Source organism: Camarhynchus parvulus, chromosome 2, assembly GCF_901933205.1.
Source record: "Camarhynchus parvulus chromosome 2, STF_HiC, whole genome shotgun sequence".
Classification (NCBI taxonomy): Eukaryota; Metazoa; Chordata; class Aves; order Passeriformes; family Thraupidae; genus Camarhynchus; species Camarhynchus parvulus.
In genome coordinates this window covers 134,235,482-134,255,337 of record NC_044572.1, presented here as the reverse complement: position 1 = coordinate 134,255,337, position 19,856 = coordinate 134,235,482, and the positions used below count along the sequence as shown (strand labels likewise).

The window sequence follows — 19,856 nt, the reverse complement described above, 5'->3', positions numbered from 1 at the left end:
AAAAGCATGAAACACTGGGAAATGTCAGGCTCTAAAGGTAGAGAGTTACAATTCCTTCCAGAACAAATACACGTTATGCCATTACAAAATATACATTAAGAAAGGATTACAACAAAATGAGAAAGGAGGATTTTAACATTTCCTTTCTTAAGAAAAAGGAAAGGAAATATGATTTCATTTGCGAAAGGGAAATGAAATCTTACAAAACGCAAAACAATTACTTGCAAACACTCTGGAAAGGAGATATGATCAAATGAAATGCAACTGGAAAAAAGGCAAAAATCCAGAAAATCAACATGCTTCGTGACTACAACAAAATGACCGGGATTTTATCAGGTGCAGTGCAAAGGGCCAAACCATGCCAAAAGTAAGCTCACAGATGTTGCAAAAGCAGAGCAAAAAGTCAAGGAGGAACACAAAACTTGGAGGAGAAGATATGAAGGACCTGGCATGGACACTTCAAAAAAAAACGATAAAAATCTTGACCAAAGTCAAACCCATCCAAAGGCAGGCCATATGCATTCAAGTGCAGGCACATGCAGCAAATCTTGCCTAAATTGATCCCTGCTGAAAGCAAAATGAGATAAGAAGGACTTAAAAACACTCTGGAATGGAGATACCATGAAAGGACTTGCAAACGGACGAGGAACAATCGAAAAATGGGAAATGTCAGAAATCTAGTGACTACAAGAAAATGGACCAGGATTATATCTGCTGCAGAGAAAAGGAGCAAAACAGGCCGAACCTCACCAGACAGATGTTGAAAAATCAAGCAGGAAGACAAAATTTGGAAGGGATGATATCAGGGACAGGGCATGGACACTTAAAAAAAAAACCAAAAAATGACGTAATATTAAAAGACATGTCCAGACCCATATGCCAACAAGTGCAGGGACATGGACCAAACCATACAAAAATTATCCACCGGTCAAGGCCAAAACAGAAAAGAAGGACTTCCCAACACTCTGGAACAGAGATACCATCAAAGGAAATGAAATTGAAGGAGAAAAAAAAATTTGCAGGAAATTTAGTGACTCTGGTGACTACAAGAAAATGGACCAGGATTACATCTGCTGCAGTGCAAAGGACCAAAACAGGCCAAAACTAATCTCACAGATGTTGCAAAAGCAGGGGAAATAGTCAAGGAGGAAGACACAACTTGGAGGGGAAGATATCAGGGACATGCCATGGATACTTAAAAAAACAAAAAAAAATCTTTGCCAAAGTCAAAAGCCATGAAAAGCTCTGTATGCCAACAAGTGCAGGGACATGCAGCAAAGCTTTCCCAATTCATCCCCATTGAAATCGCAAGATTTCGTTTCCCTTCCCGAAAGGAAATGTTATTTCCTTTCGGGAAGGGAAACGAAATCTTGCGAAACTGAAAACAAAGCCACACAAACACTCTGCAAGGGAGATATGATCAAATGAAATGCAATTGAAAAAAAGCCCAAAATCCCAAAAATCAGGACCCTTCCTGACTACAAGAAAATGGACCAGGATTACATCTGCTGCAGTGCAAAGGACCAAACCAGGCCAAAACTAACCTCACAGATGTTGAAAAATCAAGGAGTTAGAGAAAACATAATGGGGAAGATATCAGGGACAGGGCATGGATACTTCAGACAAAACCAGAAAATTGCCTACAGTTAAAAGCCATGTCAAGGCCTGAATGCCAACAAGTGCAGGGACGTGGAGCAAAGCTTGCCAAAATTGATCCCCGCTGAAGGCCAAAACACAAAAGAAGGGCTTCCCAACACTCTGGAACAGAGATACCATCAAAGGAAATGAAATTGAAGGGGAAAAAAAAAATTGCAGGAAATTTAGTGACTCTGGTGACTACAAGAAAATGGACCAGGATTACATCTGCTGCAGTGCAAAGGACCAAAACAGGCCAAAACTAATCTCACAGATGTTGCAAAAGCAGGGGAAATACTCAAGGAGGAAGACACAACTTGGAGGGGAAGATATCAGGGACATGCCATGGATACTTAAAAAAAAAAAAAAAAAAAAATCTTTGCCAAAGTCAAAAGCCATGAAAAGCTCTGTATGCCAACAAGTGCAGGGACATGCAGCAAAGCTTTCCCAATTCATCCCCATTGAAATCGCAAGATTTCGTTTCCCTTCCGAAAGGAAATAACATTTCCTTTCGGGAAGGGAAACGAAATCTTGCGAAACTGAAAACAAAGCCACACAAACACTCCACAAGGGAAATATGATCAAATGAAATGCAATTGAAAAAAAGCCCAAAATCCCAAAAATCAGGACCCTTCCTGACTACAAGAAAATGGACCAGGATTACATCTGCTGCAGTGCAAAGGACCAAAACAGGCCAAAACTAATCTCACAGATGTTGCAAAAGCAGGGGAAATACTCAAGGAGGAAGACACAACTTGGAGGGGAAGATATCAGGGACACGCCATGGATACTTAAAAAAACAAAAAAAAATCTTTGCCAAAGTCAAAAGCCATGAAAAGCTCTGTATGCCAACAAGTGCAGGGACATGCAGCAAAGCTTTCCCAATTCATCCCCATTGAAATCGCAAGATTTCGTTTCCCTTCCCGAAAGGAAATGTTATTTCCTTTCGGGAAGGGAAATGTAATTTCTCAACAAAGCCACACAAACACTCTGCAAGGGAGATATGATCAAATGAAATGCAATTGAAAAAAAGCCCAAAATCCCAAAAATCAGGACCCTTCCTGACTACAAGAAAATGGACCAGGATTACATCCGCTGCAGTGCAAAGGACCAAAACAGGCCAAAACTAACCTCACAGATGTTGAAAAATCAAGGAGTTAGAGAAAACATAATGGGGAAGATATCAGGGACAGGGCATGGATACTTCAGACAAAACCAGAAAATTGCCTACAGTTAAAAGCCATGTCAAGGCCTGAATGCCAACAAGTGCAGGGACGTGGAGCAAAGCTTGCCAAAATTGATCCCCGCTGAAGGCCAAAAACACAAAAAGGAAGGCTTCCCAACACTCTGGAACAGAGATACCATCAAAGGAAATGAAATTGAAGGGGAAAAAAAAAATTGCAGGAAATTTAGTGACTCTGGTGACTACAAGAAAATGGACCAGGATTACATCTGCTGCAGTGCAAAGGACCAAAACAGGCCAAAACTAATCTCACAGATGTTGCAAAAGCAGGGGAAATAGTCAAGGAGGAAGACACAACTTGGAGGGAAGATATCAGGGAATGCATTAAAAAAAAATTTCAAAGTAAAAGCATAAGCTCTGTATGCAACAATGCAAATCCTCGTGACTACAAGAAAATGGACCAGGATTACATCTGCTGCAGTGCAAAGGACCAAAACAGGCCAAAACTAATCTCACAGATGTTGCAAAAGCAGGGGAAATACTCAAGGAGGAAGACACAACTTGGAGGGGAAGATATCAGGGACATGCCATGGATACTTAAAAAAAAAAAAAAAAATCTTTGCCAAAGTCAAAAGCCATGAAAAGCTCTGTATGCCAACAAGTGCAGGGACATGCAGCAAAGCTTTCCCAATTCATCCCCATTGAAATCGCAAGATTTCGTTTCCCTTCCGAAAGGAAATAACATTTCCTTTCGGGAAGGGAAACGAAATCTTGCGAAACTGAAAACAAAGCCACACAAACACTCTACAAGGGAAATATGATCAAATGAAATGCAATTGAAAAAAAGCCCAAAATCCCAAAAATCAGGACCCTTCCTGACTACAAGAAAATGGACCAGGATTACATCTGCTGCAGTGCAAAGGACCAAAACAGGCCAAAACTAATCTCACAGATGTTGCAAAAGCAGGGGAAATACTCAAGGAGGAAGACACAACTTGGAGGGGAAGATATCAGGGACATGCCATGGATACTTAAAAAAACAAAAAAAAATCTTTGCCAAAGTCAAAAGCCATGAAAAGCTCTGTATGCCAACAAGTGCAGGGACATGCAGCAAAGCTTTCCCAATTCATCCCCATTGAAATCTTGCGAAACTGAAAACAAAGCCACACAAACACTCTGCAAGGGAGATATGATCAAATGAAATGCAATTGAAAAAAAGCCCAAAATCCCAAAAATCAGGAGCCTTCCTGACTACAAGAAAATGGACCAGGATTACATCTGCTGCAGTGCAAAGGACCAAAACAGGCCAAAACTAACGTCATAGATGTTGAAAAATCAAGGAGGAAGTTACATCCTGATTGGGAATGTTTTATTAAACACATTTACAGCAATATTTCTACAATTCGTTATCACAGTTACAGTACTACATCAGTTACATCAGTATAATATCTATCTCTTCTTGTCGAGGTGGTCACAACACAAGGACCCCAAATGTCCCATTATTACTAGTTGGTTGCCCTCCTACTTCCAGGTTTCTTGATTAGTAGAAATCAGGTCCGTACCTCCTTGTGGCTTCCACCTGCCACTCGCAGCTACACCAGTCACCTCCCCCACTCCGTCCCAGTGGGTCACAGTTGCCCTATACATTTTGCAGCAATACTTATACATTACAATAAACATTACAACAACACTACAGAGTCCATCCCCTCAAGGGGCTTTTCCTTAAGCCCACAGCCAGAAGCACCTGCAGCTAATCCAGCAGTGATCCAACGAAGGATATTGCTGCTAAACTGCTACACAGACCTGGCGTTTCACCAGGCTTCAGAGTCCATACTCTCATTGTGATTCTCCTCTCCTGGGGTCTAGCCTCTTCTGGGATTATTCATCCCCTCCAGGGGAACTCACCATCTTCTCCTGGTTCTTGCAGCAGCCTCCCCCTGTCTTTACACCAGCCTCCCCCTGGTGCAGCCTTCACCAGCAGTCTTCTTCTGGTTCTTGCAGTTTTATGACTCCACCCTTTTATGCAACTTGTTCGTGATTGGTTACAGGTGTGGTTCTTAATTGGCCCCAGCTGCAACTCATTGGGGAATAAGATTACATACTGTGGCCCCCTACAATTCTCCCTACACGGGAAGACATCAGGGACAGGGCATGGATACTTAAAAAAAACCAACAAAATTGCCTACAGTTAAAAGCCACGTCAAGGCCTGTATGCCAACAAGTGCAGGGACATGGAGCAAAGCTTGCCAAAACTGATGCCCGCTGATGCCGAAACATGAAAGAAGGACTTACCAACACTCTGGAACAGAGATACCATCAAAGGAAATGAAATTGAAGGAGAAAAAAAAATTTGGGAAATTTAGTGACTATGGTAACTACAAGAAAATGAACCAGGATTACATCTGGTGCAGCGCGAAGGACCAAAACAGGCCAAAACAAATCTCACAGATGTTGCAAAAACAGGGGAAAAATCTAGGAGGAAGGCACAATTTCGAGAGTAACTTATGAGGGCATAGCCTTGATACTTAAAATCAAATAAAAAAACTTAACATTTTTCCAAAGTGATAGCCATCAAAAGGCATGCCACGCCATCAACTGCAGGGACATGGAGAACAGCTTGCCCTATTGATCCCCATTGAAATCGCAAAATTTCATTTCCCTTCACGGTAGGAGATGCTATTTTCTATCTAAGCACTGATATTTTGGAGAAGTGGATGGAGCCGTGCTTTCTGTAAGATATCTCCATGTCTTTCTGCTAATGGGAGGTGCTTAATGAAGTCTTTGCTTTGCTATGCTTGTGTGCATGGCTTTTACCTTACCCACTGAACTGTCTTTACTTTGACCCATGAGTTTTTCAACTTCAATGCTTCCGATTCTCTTTCTCATCCCATTTGGTGTTGCTGCGGAGTGAGTGAGCAGCTGTGTGGGGCTCAGTTGCCAGCAGGGGTTAAGCAATTATACATACTAAATGCAAAAACACATTTAAAATCAAAACAGATCTTTAAGTGAAATAATTATTTTCTTTCCGACCTCCACATTTATTTAACAGCATCGAGGCAATGACATACAGCAAATATGCTCTAATTGACATTAAGGTAGATTTAAAACAGCACAGGAGGAGTATCTGCAGCAGATCCACGATCTGGGTCCAGTGTTGTTTCAGTCTTAGCAGGAGCTTAGTCCTTGCAGACAAAAGATGTTCATGACCAGTTGCATCTCGGCCCATTGGTGCTGGTATTGCCCTGTTTACACCAACTCCTGTTTACTGCCAAACTTCACCTTTGGCTGTTGCCAGATTTCTCCCAGACTTGTTTCCCCGTCTGAGCCGGCACTGGAGCCCTCTCAGGCTGGCACTGCCACTGTCGATCTGCCCAGCCCCGTGCAGGTGACGCTGTGGGCTGAGCGCAGCATGCCCCAGCGGGCGGGCAGCGAGGGGAGCGCTCCCTGTGTCTGTGCCACAGCTCCGCAGCTCTCTCCCCGCAGGCCAAGGGGCTCGAAAGGGAATGGGAGCTGCCACCACCTTCCCGTGTGAAGGGCGCGGGCGCTCCCGAGCGGCTCCTCAGCCGGGAGCTCGCAGCAATGATGGAACAGCACAACCCACTGGCAGAGGAATGGCTTTTTAAGTGACAGTTTTTACAGTATTCTTCTAATTAGGAGTATGAATCTTATTTTGAGTCAGTAGTTTTTTACAATAGCCACTGAGTCACAACAGTATTCAATTGCTCATTCAGTTTTTGCTTATGTTTGTGCATCACTTTATAAATTATTCTAAAATATGGGAAAAATGAAACATTCTCACTTCAAAGCCTCTTTCTTGATCCTCTCTATTAATCCAATTTATTTTTGCATTTATGTATAGACTGGTTGATGTTGCAGTTCCAGATACAAGAATTAAAAATGCTTCATGTTACAGTGGCAAAGTACTGAACTATACTTAATTTAGAAAGGCCCCAAAGATCCACATTAAAAAACCCAAAGAAACAGTAATATGGGCAAAGACAGAAAACAGTAGTTGTTCAAAATTAGAATACTGACTCAAAGTAAATGTGAAAAGAATTGCTGATGAAAGATACAACTGCTTTTTTCTTAAAGAATTCTACCTCTTATTAATTGCTGAGTAAATACTTGCATCCCATGTTAGAGGCTTCAAACAACTCATTCTCTATAAAAGTACAAAAGGAATTTCACCAACAGTTTTATGTAGTTTTAACTTTGTCCTGCCTGCTTACTCTGGGAAAATCAAAAAAGCTGTGCTCTGTAGTATATCATATCCCATTTTCCACACTTTTTTACACCTTTCTGCATTTCTGCTCAACATACTTGTTAACTGTGCTTCTTTTCTGAAAATCTTTGCAAGGTTCCACAATTGTATAAAGTTACGGATTATTTAAAAACTGGAACAGGTGACACCACATTACAGCCCACCAAGATAGAGAACTACCTTAGAACCATGAGTCCACAAAATTTTTTATTAAAACAACACCAACTTTAAGAAATCGATGCAATGCAAAGAAAAATTAATGATTTTTCATCCTTATCAAGTATGTAAACTGCATTCCAATCCTGACATGACTGATGTAATACAGGAAACTATCCCAGATGAATGTCGAAGTTAAAGACTGGCATGCTGAGCAAGGAAGGTTCTTATTCTTTGCAAGAGTTCCTTCTTTACACTGTCTGGTACCAAAGCTGAAATACAAATAATAAAGCAAGAATTAAAAAAAGACAAAATAAAGTATGCTAAAACCACACTTTTACAACAGCCATTTCTATTCTTTTATTGTTCTTGCAATTCTGTTAATACCTAAAGTAACTGAAACTACTTGATTTTCATATAGCACATCTATATTTTTTCCCCATTTAAAATAGGCTAAAACTGGGATCTGTTGAGAACAATGTTACTGGTCAGGGTTTTTTTGCCTATTCATAATCCAGAAAACTAGAAAGTTTGAGGAAAAGGATTATTTAACAGGAAACAGGATATAATCACCATAACAAGTGTGATTATCCTACCATTTTTCTTCATAAATTTAAGACAAAAAAAACCCCAACAAATCTGGTCTCTAGTAAGGGTCTCAAGCAAGCTATTTTGAATGCCTATTTGTATTTAGAACTTAATGAAGTTTCTACCACTAACATCAAACCCTGCTAGAGAGCCTGAGAGGAACAATATAAAGAGAACTGCAGTTTCCTTAAGTGATTTTTTTTTTTTTTTTGTATTTGTATGCTATGTCCTTTACTCCTCCCATTCCACTACAACTGTTAGTTCTGATTTTCCATCTTAAAATATTTGGAATTTTAAAACATCTGTGTTGCATACACAACTTGGGACCATTAAGTCAATTATAAAAACGAACACAGACATGACTAAATAATCTGCAAAAGTAATCTGAAGGCTGCTACACAATACAAATTCACATGTTTCATTGGTTGTTAATATTAACACATTAACATTTTATTTGTAGGTTATATCAAGCTATTAACATTTTTCCTTGAATCCAACACAGACAAGCTCATGATGCTGCTTTCAAAATACTGATGAAATAGAGGTAGGTATGTTTATTGATGTACTACTCCATCCACATTTGCATTTTCTTACCTCTGCCTTTGGGAGTGATTTCTGCCACCAAATCATCAACAGTAACATGTTCCAATCCTTTTTCTTTAATGACATCTGGGGAAGACCAAGACCAATGCTTTACGTCTTTTAATCCATTCATAAATTGACAAAACCTGTGCTGGTGATTAAGAAACAAAACCTGCCTACATGGTCATCGGAGAATACAAAGTAGCATGGGACCTAAATATAGGTTATTAGCTCAGTACCTACTGCACTGTATAGTGGATTTTAGTCTCTCACTCATGCCATAGATTTAAGGATGGGAACCTGTGACTGCTGATGCATCTTGATCAGCTCATATTTTAAAAACAAACATGAAATTGTTTTATCTCATCTGAGCATTACCAGATATGCCTGTTACTAGAGTGTTGGAGCAGTTCACTTATCTCTTAAGTTGGCTCACTTATCTCTTAACACACATTATTTACACACTAGTAAGAAAGGTGCAACAGGAAAAACACTTTGGAAAATACAGTAAGGAAGTGCACAGACAGTAAACCCTTACTATTCTTCCAACTGGTTAAAACAAGATTTCTGTACATATTTCAGCCAAGTCAAAAAGTATGTCAGAGAAAAAGGAATAAATCTATAGCAAAATAAAGGCTATTCTAATACACATCAGTATGTTTCATCAGTATGAAAGAACTGTTTACTTATAGTGCCTTGCACACTACTGAAAAATGCAGAAATCAAAGCTGAGAAGTAATCTCAATTCAGCAGCATGTTTAAACATAAATATCAAGTTGCCAGGGATACATTCTTCTTACCCAGGTCTTGTTTAAACTCAGTAAAGCCTTCATCTGGGACTTTTATTTGCCTCAGTTGACTACAAAGGAAATTAATTAATTGACCACTGTTACCTTTGCAATGTGCCTTCAACTGATCCTTCCAGCCACATTCAATTAACTTGGCTCTCAGCAACTCTTTAAGGCTGTTAAAACAATATAAAACTTGTTAGAACAGCAAACATTCCTGACAGCTTAAATATGCTCCAGTGTGAAAGTCAGGCCTACAATTATTACCCAAGAGCTCCCAGAGCAGCAGCAGAAATGGCTGAACAGCAGGTGAATCCAAACCCAAATGAATTCCAATTTCAGGATACCATGTTGGACTATGAGGACTTGGTGCCTCCAAAATTAACTCACAGAATTGCTTTAGGCAATGTTGATGCTGCAGCCACAGAGAAAAAAGTAGAAGCCCTTGAATTACTCGACCTGACTGAGTCTACTCTGGTAGCAGATGTATGCAGACTTTCAAAGTTGGAGTATTTCACCTGATAACAGGTCTTTAAAATAAGTAAAACCTTCTCCCTCACCTTTCAGGAAGAATTCTGCACTACTCAACTGCAGGTTTATCTCCCCAGTTACACATTATCTTGTTCTGGGTGAAAATGAAGGATCCTATATCTTAAGCTTCCTAAGCATGGTTAGCTATGTAAGCTTAAGCAACAAGAATTCAGGCATTACTGGAAAAGACACAACAATCTGCCACAATGAAGCATCTACTCTGTATAGCAAAATAGAATATTGAAAGTTAGCTAAAAAAGTGAAAATTAGTACTAAAAAAAACAGAAGGGAAAATGAAAGTATGATATGATGAATACCTTTAATATCTTTTACCCTTTTCTCCATTAGCTAGGAAGCCTGCTTATCTTGTACAATCCTAAGTAACTCTAGCAAAACTCTGTTTTTATGAATGAAAGGATTGTAGCAAGAGGCTGAACAGTGTAGGTCTAATCCCTTTTACTCAGTGAACTGTGTAGAGGGCAGATGAATGATGACAAAAAGCAGAGTAAGAATACAGGTGGAATTGGCTGCCTCTGGATATTTCTTAGTTCAAGAAATCTAAGAGCTCTGCCCCTGATCACAGCACAGCTCTGATAAAGCCTGTTTATAAGACAACTTTAACGTCCTGATAAAACCCTTCCTATTCTTAAATTAGCATAAAATAGATCTCAACACCATTTCAATAAATTGCTTGCTTTTCTCAAGCTCTGTGCAATCTTCAAAGGGATAGTCACAACCAGGAACGATGTAGAGCAGAGAATACCACGTCAGGCTACAAAAGGTTACACCAGGCACAAGGCTATGCCATGACCCAGGAAAAAATTTCTTCTCATACAGGTCTTTAGAAATGAAGGAAATAGAGCTTTTGGTGCATGGTGCTGCAAGCACAGTGAAACAATGAGGAGGGAAACGTCATAAGCACTCTAGTGATATGTAAATACAACATCAATAAAATAGACCGAAGAGACAATAGGCCAAAAAAATTGTGCAATTTACTTGTTTGCCTTGATTGGGATCTCTACAATGACTTGCACAAGCGCTCCTTGATGTATTCTACAATATATTGCTTTACCTAACAAGAGAAGAGCTAGAAACACAAGAAAAACTTAAAACAAAAGGAAAGTTTTGTTTCCTTCTCCTTATCCGGAAATAACAAGATTTAGCTTCAGCAAATTAAATGGAAGGATGATTCTTACATGAATCTAGGGCATTCCAACACAAAATACCTGCATAAGAGAAAGTTTTAGAGTTCATAAACCAATTATCCATCCTTTATTTCCCCACTATCTCTTTTCAAGTGGAAAACTAAAATAAAACTGTTCAAAAGGCATTTTTTAAAATAGCTTATATAACACTCAAGACTTTCATGTGCAAGCATTTAAAGAATTTAGAATTGAGTTTACTTTATGGAGTTTATCGTACTTCTAGGTGTAGTGCAGTCTTGATGTATTGAAAGCCTCTCACCGGCATGCAGTAGGAATTCAACTTACCGCTCTCGCTCTCCTGTTTCTATTAGCTTTTGGTTAATGGTAGCTCTCATCTGCGCATCTTTATTCATTTTGGAAATCTAGGTTTTCCACAAACCTACACAGAGCAAAGCAGAGTTTCCACAAATGCTGCTGTCATTCACTCGACAAAAAAAAAGTGACCAAAACAGAATGACATGCAGTGTTCCGCCCACTGACACGTCTCCGCGGTTAATCACTGGAGCACCAGTGTGTGACCGGCTCAGGGGCCAGCTCGGCATGGCACCCACCCGGCTGCCCGAGCCCCGGCCACCGGCAGCTCACCGGGCCGCCTGCGCGGGCACGGCCCACCCTCTCCGGGCGCGGCCTCTCCGCAGCCCGGCCCTCCCGCCCGGCGCCCCCGGCGCTCGGCCCGCCCAGCGGCACCCCGGAGCGAGGGAGCGGCGCAGGGGAGGCCCAGCCCGGTTTGCTCCCGGTTCGCTCCCGGCTCACCGCCCGCCGCAGCCCCGCCGGTCCGCGCAGCAGAGGCGGAGCCGCCTGCAGGACGCACCACGCGCCGCCAGCCCCACCGCTCCTGGGCGCGGGTACCGCCGGGAAACGTAGTCCGAGCTCGGCGACTACAGCTCCCGGCGCGCCCCGGGCGCATGGCTGCCTCCTGGCCCGGACTACGGCTCCCAGCATGCACTCCGGCGGCCGGGCGCTTGCGTACCCTCTTCCCGTGGTGCTCCGCGGCTGCTGCCGCGCGTTCCCCGCGGGCCCGCGGAGTTGCCGGCGCTTCCCGAAGTTTTCCCGGAGCCGCGGGATGGCGGGCGCCGCTCACTGCTCCCTGCAGGCCAAGCGCCTGCTGCTGGACCCCAAGTTCGAGGGATACAAGCTGTCGCTGGAGCCGCTGGCCTGCTACCAGCTGGGGCTGGACGCGGGTGAGGAGCGGGCACGGCGCCGGGCTGATCCCGCCGGGCATCCCTTGGGCAGCGCGGCGGGACGGATCCCGCCGCCTTTCCCTTCGTCCCCTCGCGGTGCTCCGCGGCCCTCGGTGCAGGGTGCGCCGAGCTGGGGACAGCCCGGCCTGCAGCACCGGGAGTCCCGCGCCTCTCGGACGGCGGGAGTTTCAGAGATCGAGCGGTTCGTCTCGGCTTTTCCCGGTATAATTGCTGCAGTTGGCCAGGGGCGTCCGGCGTCCTCCCCGCCCGGTGGCTTCGTGATGGACCGAGATGTCTGACTTGTCAGACCTCTGCCTTAGCCTGCCCCTGGTGCGCTTAGTTCCTAAATGAGTAAGGAAACTGTGTCCTATATCTACTCTTGCTTGCGCAGGGCAAGGTGAGGCCAAATGCCCAGCTGAGGTAGTTCCCAGCGGAGTGTGAACGGAGCACATGCGGTTTAAAGAAAAACACATGAAATTAACGTCTTGTACAAACTTCAGCAAATTAGCTGGTTTTCTTTATTACTCTGCCCAGAGTTCAGAGGTGAATCTTCATGTCATGCATTCCATGCCTTGCTTTCTCTGCCAAGCATCATTAGTGTTTGAGATGCTGGTCCATTAAAACGCTAATTCACTGAGGAGTACATTAGCACAAAGTCCTGTTGGATATGTGCCTACAATCTTAGCCATGTCCTGAAATATCTCGGCACTCTATGTTTACTGATTTGAGAAATTCAGGTCTTTTTGTAAGGTGGGTGAATTAGTTTGGTTTTCTTTGTAAAGCTGAGACAGTAAACACAATTTGTGTGGATCAATCTCAGTCTCTATATATTTACTGAACAATGTATCTGTCTACAGAGGGACCCATTACATGCTACTTTAGTTTTGTGTAGAACATACTCTATTCGTGGTAGATCAGAAAGGTGTGTTTGCCATGCTGAGTTGTCAGCAGCAGGAAGGAAGTTTTAGATAAATTTTGTATTGAAGGGTAAGTGAATGAAATCGTGAGTGTCTCTGTGGTAGGACTGCAAAATTTAATGAGAGTAACATTTTTACTGTAAGACTACTTTAGGTGTTACCTTTCAAAAGACAGCCCAAATGCAGGTGAGTGGGTGCATGTTATGAGCGTGCTGCAGTTGTCAGAGAGAGCAGCAGCGTAGCATTGGTGTACTCCCTGAGTTTGTCTCTTATTTGCTGTTCTGCCTATGGTCAACTTGGTGGTTCTTGGATAGTCAGTTGTGCACCTGTTCTAAATAGGTGAGGATTATAGATCTTCATTAAAATACATGAACAATGGAGTTGCTAAAGGAGAGATGGATCTACTCAGTTCTTGTCCGTTCAGATACTTTACATAATGGTTACAGTAACTGTGTGAGTGTGTAATAGAGGATTGATGTGTGACTGCGTTCTTTTCTTTTGTTTCCCCTCTTCCCACAGCACAAAGACCCTGACTCATTTCAGTCTTACTTACTCAACTGTGCTATGGAGTCACTAATACTACCTCATATTTTCTGTTCTGTGTGTGCATATGTAGATATAGATATATACAGGTCCTCTAAAGAGTGGAAATCTTTTATTGTTGTTCTTGTGTTTTGGAATTAATAACAGGAAATGTATCAGGCCTCATATCTGTTTTCCAGATGTTTTGATTGCAGCCTGCTCTTCGGCCATATGGCTGCCTCCTTCTCCTTGCTGGTTTTCTTTTGTGTCCTTCAAGGCAGTTTACTCACAATGCAGAGGTGTTCTGTACCTGACTTTTGTATTTCCCAGTGTCAGTGGTCTACACATGTGTTAGATTTAGGGTATCCTTCCAAAATTTGGTTTTTGTGTTGTGCAGGAGTGATGGGTTGAGTTGTAGAGACTGTGGATGGTGTGTAGGCTGTGGCTTTTTCAAATTACTGCGTGGGAGAAGAAGCCAGTAGTGTGTGGGAAGGTCAAGAACTTCTGCTTTCCAGCACACTTGTATGCAGATTGAAAGCTTCTAGAACATGATTAAGAGCTTGGTAGTTTCTGGGTTATTAAATAAATATTTGTCACTGTGTGAAGAATTTGATTTAATTTCCTCAAAGTGGGACTGAGTGCAATAGCTGAAAAAAAAAGGTAAAATGTTTAGGAATACTGTCAGTACAATTATTTCTGATTTGATTCACAACTATTTGCAAAAATAATGTAGTAGAATCTGGAAGATTAATGTAAAAAGACAGTTGATTTTTTGTTTTACAGAAAAAGATGTAATGAGTGTTTGTCTCAAATGACCTGAGATTTGTAGTTCTGCTTGGGTAGCATCCCAAATTCGGGGGCAGTTAAGAGTAATATGTGAATTTTAGAGTACTTGGAATACATGACAATAAAAAGAAGTAAGTGCTTGTTCTTAAGTAGAACTGAGTTTTAAGTCAGCTGTAGTTGAAGTGTTTATTATCTATTTTCATGAATTTCACTGCTGGCTATGAAATAAAATCACCAAAAAAATGCCCTGTGGAATTGATGCAGTCTTCAGCCCCTGGAGCAGGTGGAGAGCAGCATGTAGTGTTATGTGACAACTTGTGATGGTTGTCATGTTCCTGAGGACCACAGTGAGCTTAATTTTCTGACCATCATGTAAAACCTAGTGTTCAGTTCTAATATGCCTTCAACTGGTTGACTATGGTTGCCAGGAATTTGTTGTGGTCAGATATGCATCTGACATTTTAAGAAACAATTTATTTATTAGATCTGTGATAAAAGGTGATTTTCTAATAAATTTCTAAAAATGTATGGTCACAGTGAAGAAGAATGGGGGAAGTATGATGCTGCCCCTTCTCTTTTAAGTACTATGATTTGCATGTTCTTTTATTTCTTCCTTATTCCAACCCATTCTGTCCTAGTTAGTGCTAAACTGTCACAGTCATTTGTTTTCTCATCTCTTCTCCTGGTAATATATTTCAGCTAGTAATGAGTCCTATATTATTATGCTTTTAATTCCTAGCTCTTCACTGTACATTTTGTCTTTCTCCTTACTTTTTAAGGTTTATTTACGTAACTTACTTTCAAATGTTTCCTTGCACTGAGTTTTGTAACGCCTTTTTTTAGATCACCTAACATTTAGGAGGGACGAATGAGCATCTTGGTTATGGTTATCTCTTCTGCCCTAATCCGAGCTCAGCAGAGTCCAAAGAAGAGATTGTGGGGCAAGTCCTTGTCTCCAGGCAGGAACATGTGCAAGTTGCATAACATTTTTAAGGGATCGAGACTATTGCTTGTTACTGGTTTGATGTCTCATAATTCCTTTTCCTTTCCAGAGGCTTGGAATTTATTCAGATGTGGATGTCCCTGATCCCCTTCCTCTTTATCTTGTCTGTTTGGCAGGACCATTGTACCTATAATGTAGCGGATGTTTTTCAGTATAGCTACAGCTGGAAGGCAGAGTGAACATTTGCTCAGAGATGGAGCTGCTGATGCAAGCCAGGAGCATATACAGAGAATGCATTCCTTTGATCATGTGCATTTATCAGTTTTATCACTTTTTTTGAAAAATGGTGGTAATACATGCTGCTTAGAAGGCCTGCTTCAGTGAAAAGTTGCTCATTAGTAGTGCTACATGGAAAACAGGTCTGTGACTTCATGGAGCAAAAGGCACTGGTATGTTTCAAACATTTATAGAGATTTTCATTTGCATTTTCCATTTACATTTGAAAAATTAAATATAAAAAGAGTGTTTAAATTAATGTATGGGAAATAGTAAGAAATTGTGAGCTTTTTCAGATTTGCAGCTGTAATTCATAGAAGTTTAGGTCTCAGGCACATATTTCCTCAACAACGAGATGCTGCCTTTAACAATAAAAACATGGTTTTTATAACTAAAAGAAAAAGCATTAATGCAGGGTTAGAAGGATCTTTGAATGCTGATACTAGAAAATAAATTATCTCTTCACTAATGGACCAGTGTGTCTGCAATACAAAATTGCTTCCACTGGGTGGCATTGTAAAACAAGGCATGACATACAAGTATATACTATTTGATAGCACAGAATATGCTGGTATAATTACTTTGCATATTTTGCAATTTTCTGAAGTTGCTTTGGTGTATTCGGGGAAACATATAAAAATAGAGTAGAGGGGCTGTTTCAGGGTTGTTCCTCATCCTTTTTTTCTCTAATTTCTTTTTTTTTTTCCCCAGTTCTGCTTCATAGTGTTTGGTGGCAGATCTAAGACCTCTCTATTCATTTAAAGTATAAGTTCCTTGATTGAATGTTCTTTATTCAGAGCAGAATTTTTTTTTTTTTGCATTGCAGACTAGTAATTATAATAATATCTAGCTAGAGATCTTATAGTAACAGGTTAGGGATGTGTTGCTTCTGTTGATTCTTATGAATTACTTTGTATTTAGTGCTTTTGCTTGTAAGTAAAGCATTGTGAGTGCAAATCTTTAATTATGTTTAAACTATTTTGAGTCAAATTATTTAAATTATTTCTTTTAAAGCATGGAACTAGTAGAGATAAATACAATTCTAGAAAAGTAGAATAGTTTTCTTTATACTGGTCCAAAATATCCTATGCAACTAGAGTTGTTGGGAATTAATGTGGAAAGCTGAGATTTAGTTTATACAGTGTGCATACTCGCATTCTTTTCTGGTATGAATAACTGTGCATGAATCAGTGTTGCTGGGTTATGATGGTGCAGGTGTGTTTATCAGAAATTTGAAAGAGACCACGTATCGTTCTGTTGAATAGCTGCCATTGACTGCTGCTTCTTAATTGAACCCAAACAGACTAGTGAACCCATTGAGACAGGTGCATTGGTCTGACTCTTAAAAATCACATAAACAAAAAAAAAACACCAAAAACCCAGGAAGAAAATTAAAACTGTGAAATAAACCCAAACCAAACAACAACAAATCAGAAAAAAATCTTGACGGAACAACTAAATTAAAACTCATAGAACTGTGTAACTGTGAGGCTGAATAAGGTGATGATCTGATTGAAGTATTTCTTCTTCTCCACTTACACTAACTTTCCTTTCTCTGAATTTACTTTATTAAAAGTCTGTTTCTTTTCTCTTTTCTCCTTTATTTTTTTGCACTCAGCTCTATTGGTTTTCTCTTTTTTTGAAAGACCATCAAGAAACCTTGTATCTTGAAGGCTGTAGAAAGGAAGGAATGAATTTCACCCTAGTGTAGAGTCTTCTATAAACTATCTAAGCATGTGGTATGTGATAGCAGATGGCAGATTTCGCTTGGTCACAGTATGATTTTCAATTAATGGAGAATGGCATAGGTTCTTTAATTGCTTCATCTTGGAAGAGCTATACATATGTATAATACATTCTGAAAGCAGTTGGCTGCCTCATTTGAAGTGTTTCATGACAGGACAATACAGATCTGTCAGATTTCCTAATTTCAAATCACCTGTGTATTGTATAGTTTCTGACTTCTGTTTATGGAATTAATTACATATGGCAATAATATAATGGATTTGGATTTCCTATTCCTGACCCCTTTTATTATTCAGGGCTTATCAGAACTACAGTCTAGAAAAATAAAGGAGAGAGAGTTCATGTTCTTCCAGATTTTATAAAGTTTTTCACCTTGCAATCAGCTAATCAATAGTTTATTGTTCCAAGAATCTTCGTGAAAAATTATGCATTAACTTTAGGAATCATCTAGTTTGGTGTATTTGGACTGTTTTTAGTTACAGTTCTGACAGGAACAACATAACGAGGGGAGTAGGGAGTGAGAAGTAGAGAAAGGAAGGCTTACCATTTCAGGGGGTTTGTGCTAAAAAAATCTTTACACGTTTCTGCATGTATATTCTAATTTCATAGGATCAGCTATACAAGAAGTAGATTATATGTGCTTGGTTTCACTGATAATAATTATCCTGGATTATATTTGGTTTGGCCTTTAATAGTTTACAAAACATTCATGTCGTCTCCTGTTGCATTGGGAAAAATATCTCTGTGATAAAGCTTGGTTACACAAACAACTTTAAAATGCATTTTCACAATATATTCTATTTTTTTTTTTACAGTGTAATTTAGAGTAAAACATTCTAATTAATTAAAGTAGGAATTGGAATGGGTAGCAGTCCTTACCATTAAGACAGGTGTATTTTTTTCTCCTTTGTTGATATTCTAGCTTGTTTTGAGGGGCCATAGCTTGTGGAACAGTAATTTGTTAATTGCAGAGGTACAGAAATCCCTCCTGTGTGGTGAATATGAATAATGATTTGATCTGGGTGGAATTAAAACTGCTGGTTTGCAAATATCAACAGTGATTAGGAGACTAATTGCTAATTACCCTGTCATTTTGCAAGCATTTTGTATAGTATGACCGGATTTTTTATTAATCAGGCAGCATAATCTTGCATCGTTTCCTAAAGCCACTGTTATGTTAATAGCCAGCGTCTCTGATGGGGTCTGTTCTGAGCCATACCGGGATTATCTGGTTGTTGAGTTTGTGATAGCTGTGCAGTGGCACTGATGGTACTGCCAAATGAGCTGCTCTTTGCAGGAATTGGTATTCTGCCACAGTAAATTACTTCTGCTGCAGTAGGGTTCAAGTAGATGCTAAAGAAGAGTCAGAAGTCTGAGTGCTGCTGCAGAGAGTTGTGAGTGGTCCCTGTTATGGGGTGGGATGGAAGTAAAATACTGGAAATAGATTTTCTCTGTTTCTGAGCAGAGAAGGGAAGAAAGTAGAAGTTGAAAAATTGGGAGCTACAATCTGCTATGAGTAGGATTAGCCTTGAGGTGCATTTCACATACTTTGGGCTTGAGTGCTAATTATCATAGACTGACAGTTTATTTGTAACTTTCTAAAGGAATTTTGTTGGGTGAAGTTCAAAATAATTTCCCTGCAGGAAATCTAAGTATCCTGGGTTGACTATACTGGAGAATGAAATGGAGTTCTGGTCTATCTGAGACTATTTACAGAACGATGGACTAGACCTCTGCTAATGTATTTTGAGGTATTTGGACTACAGCTGCTGCATCTCTGTATAGATACAGAATAGGAGGAAAAAAGCTGAACATAATTTAAATAAAAGCTACACATAATTTAAATAAAAGGCTGGTTAGTCTTCAACAAATAATCTGGTCCTGATTACTGATAGTTAAGTAGAGGTTTTCTATTTGGAAAAATCTTGCTTAAGTAAATGACTGTAGGTACTAAGCTTCTTGCCTTGAAGAAGGTCGTATTCTAGAATACAAAAATGGCTCCTGAATAGCCATTCTTTGCAGCCTCTTTCAATTGGAAAAACTTAGTCTGAAATTTGTATGGTATCTTAGATATTTCTGGAAATTTCAGCCTCAGTGAGTGTGCTAAGAACATGGTGGAGGGTTGTTTGTTTGCTTTTGATTTTTGTTGTAATTTTGTATGGTGGTTTTGTTTTTTGTGTTTTTGGGTTTTTTTGCAGTTACTGTGAGCTAATTGTGCTGCCTTACAAGTGTTGGTATAGTAGCTCAGCATTTAAGAGTATGAAATCCATGTGGTTATATGGAATATTTCTTTTGGCTGCTGTTTTCCTAGAGTTACTATAGAGCAGACTTTTTTCCCCTTACTGCAATACAAAGTAGGTTTGACATTGTTGTTGCCTGTGTGTAGATGTGTGTTTCATCCTGTGAGGGTTATTGATAAATTTGACCTCAACACATGCTGGTGAGAGACAGGGTGGTGGTGGTGCATTGGGTTTGCATGGCAAGGTTTTGGTTACAGGGGGGCTACAAGGGAAGGCTTCTGTGAGAAGCTGCTGGAAGCTTCCCCCATGTCTGACA

General features: G+C 40.4%; 2 protein-coding genes across 3 annotated transcripts in view; one reads left to right on the top strand and one right to left on the bottom strand.

Annotated features, from left to right (window-relative positions):
* Positions 1–6,636: 6,636 nt before the first annotated feature.
* Positions 6,637–11,778, bottom strand: ENY2 (ENY2 transcription and export complex 2 subunit). Its single transcript, XM_030971398.1, has 5 exons — positions 11,683–11,778; positions 11,215–11,308; positions 9,299–9,369; positions 8,418–8,492; positions 6,637–7,507 (listed from the first exon to the last, which is right to left on the bottom strand). Exons 2-5 carry the CDS (start codon positions 11,280–11,282, stop codon positions 7,431–7,433), a joined length of 291 nt encoding a protein of 96 aa, XP_030827258.1. The 5' UTR covers positions 11,283–11,308; positions 11,683–11,778; the 3' UTR covers positions 6,637–7,430.
* A 127-nt stretch (positions 11,779–11,905) lies between these two features.
* NUDCD1 (NudC domain containing 1) overlaps positions 11,906–19,856 on the top strand; it is a 38,487-nt gene continuing 30,536 nt past the window's right edge. For both annotated transcript variants that reach the window (XM_030971451.1, XM_030971450.1), the window contains exon 1: positions 11,906–12,110. In XM_030971451.1, the coding sequence (XP_030827311.1) occupies positions 11,993–12,110 (118 nt within the window). In that variant the 5' untranslated portion in view covers positions 11,906–11,992. The remainder of the gene's footprint in view (positions 12,111–19,856) is intronic.

Coding starts and splice junctions, on each gene's coding strand:
- ENY2 (XM_030971398.1), bottom strand. CDS start 11,282: ATGAATAAAGATGCGCAGATGAGAGCTACCATTAACCAAAAGCTAATA. Junction 9,370..11,214: donor GAAACAGGAGAGCGAGAGCG/GTAAGTTGAATT, acceptor TTGTTTTAACAG/CCTTAAAGAGTTGCTGAGAG. Junction 7,508..8,417: donor AATCACTCCCAAAGGCAGAG/GTAAGAAAATGC, acceptor TTTGTATTTCAG/CTTTGGTACCAGACAGTGTA.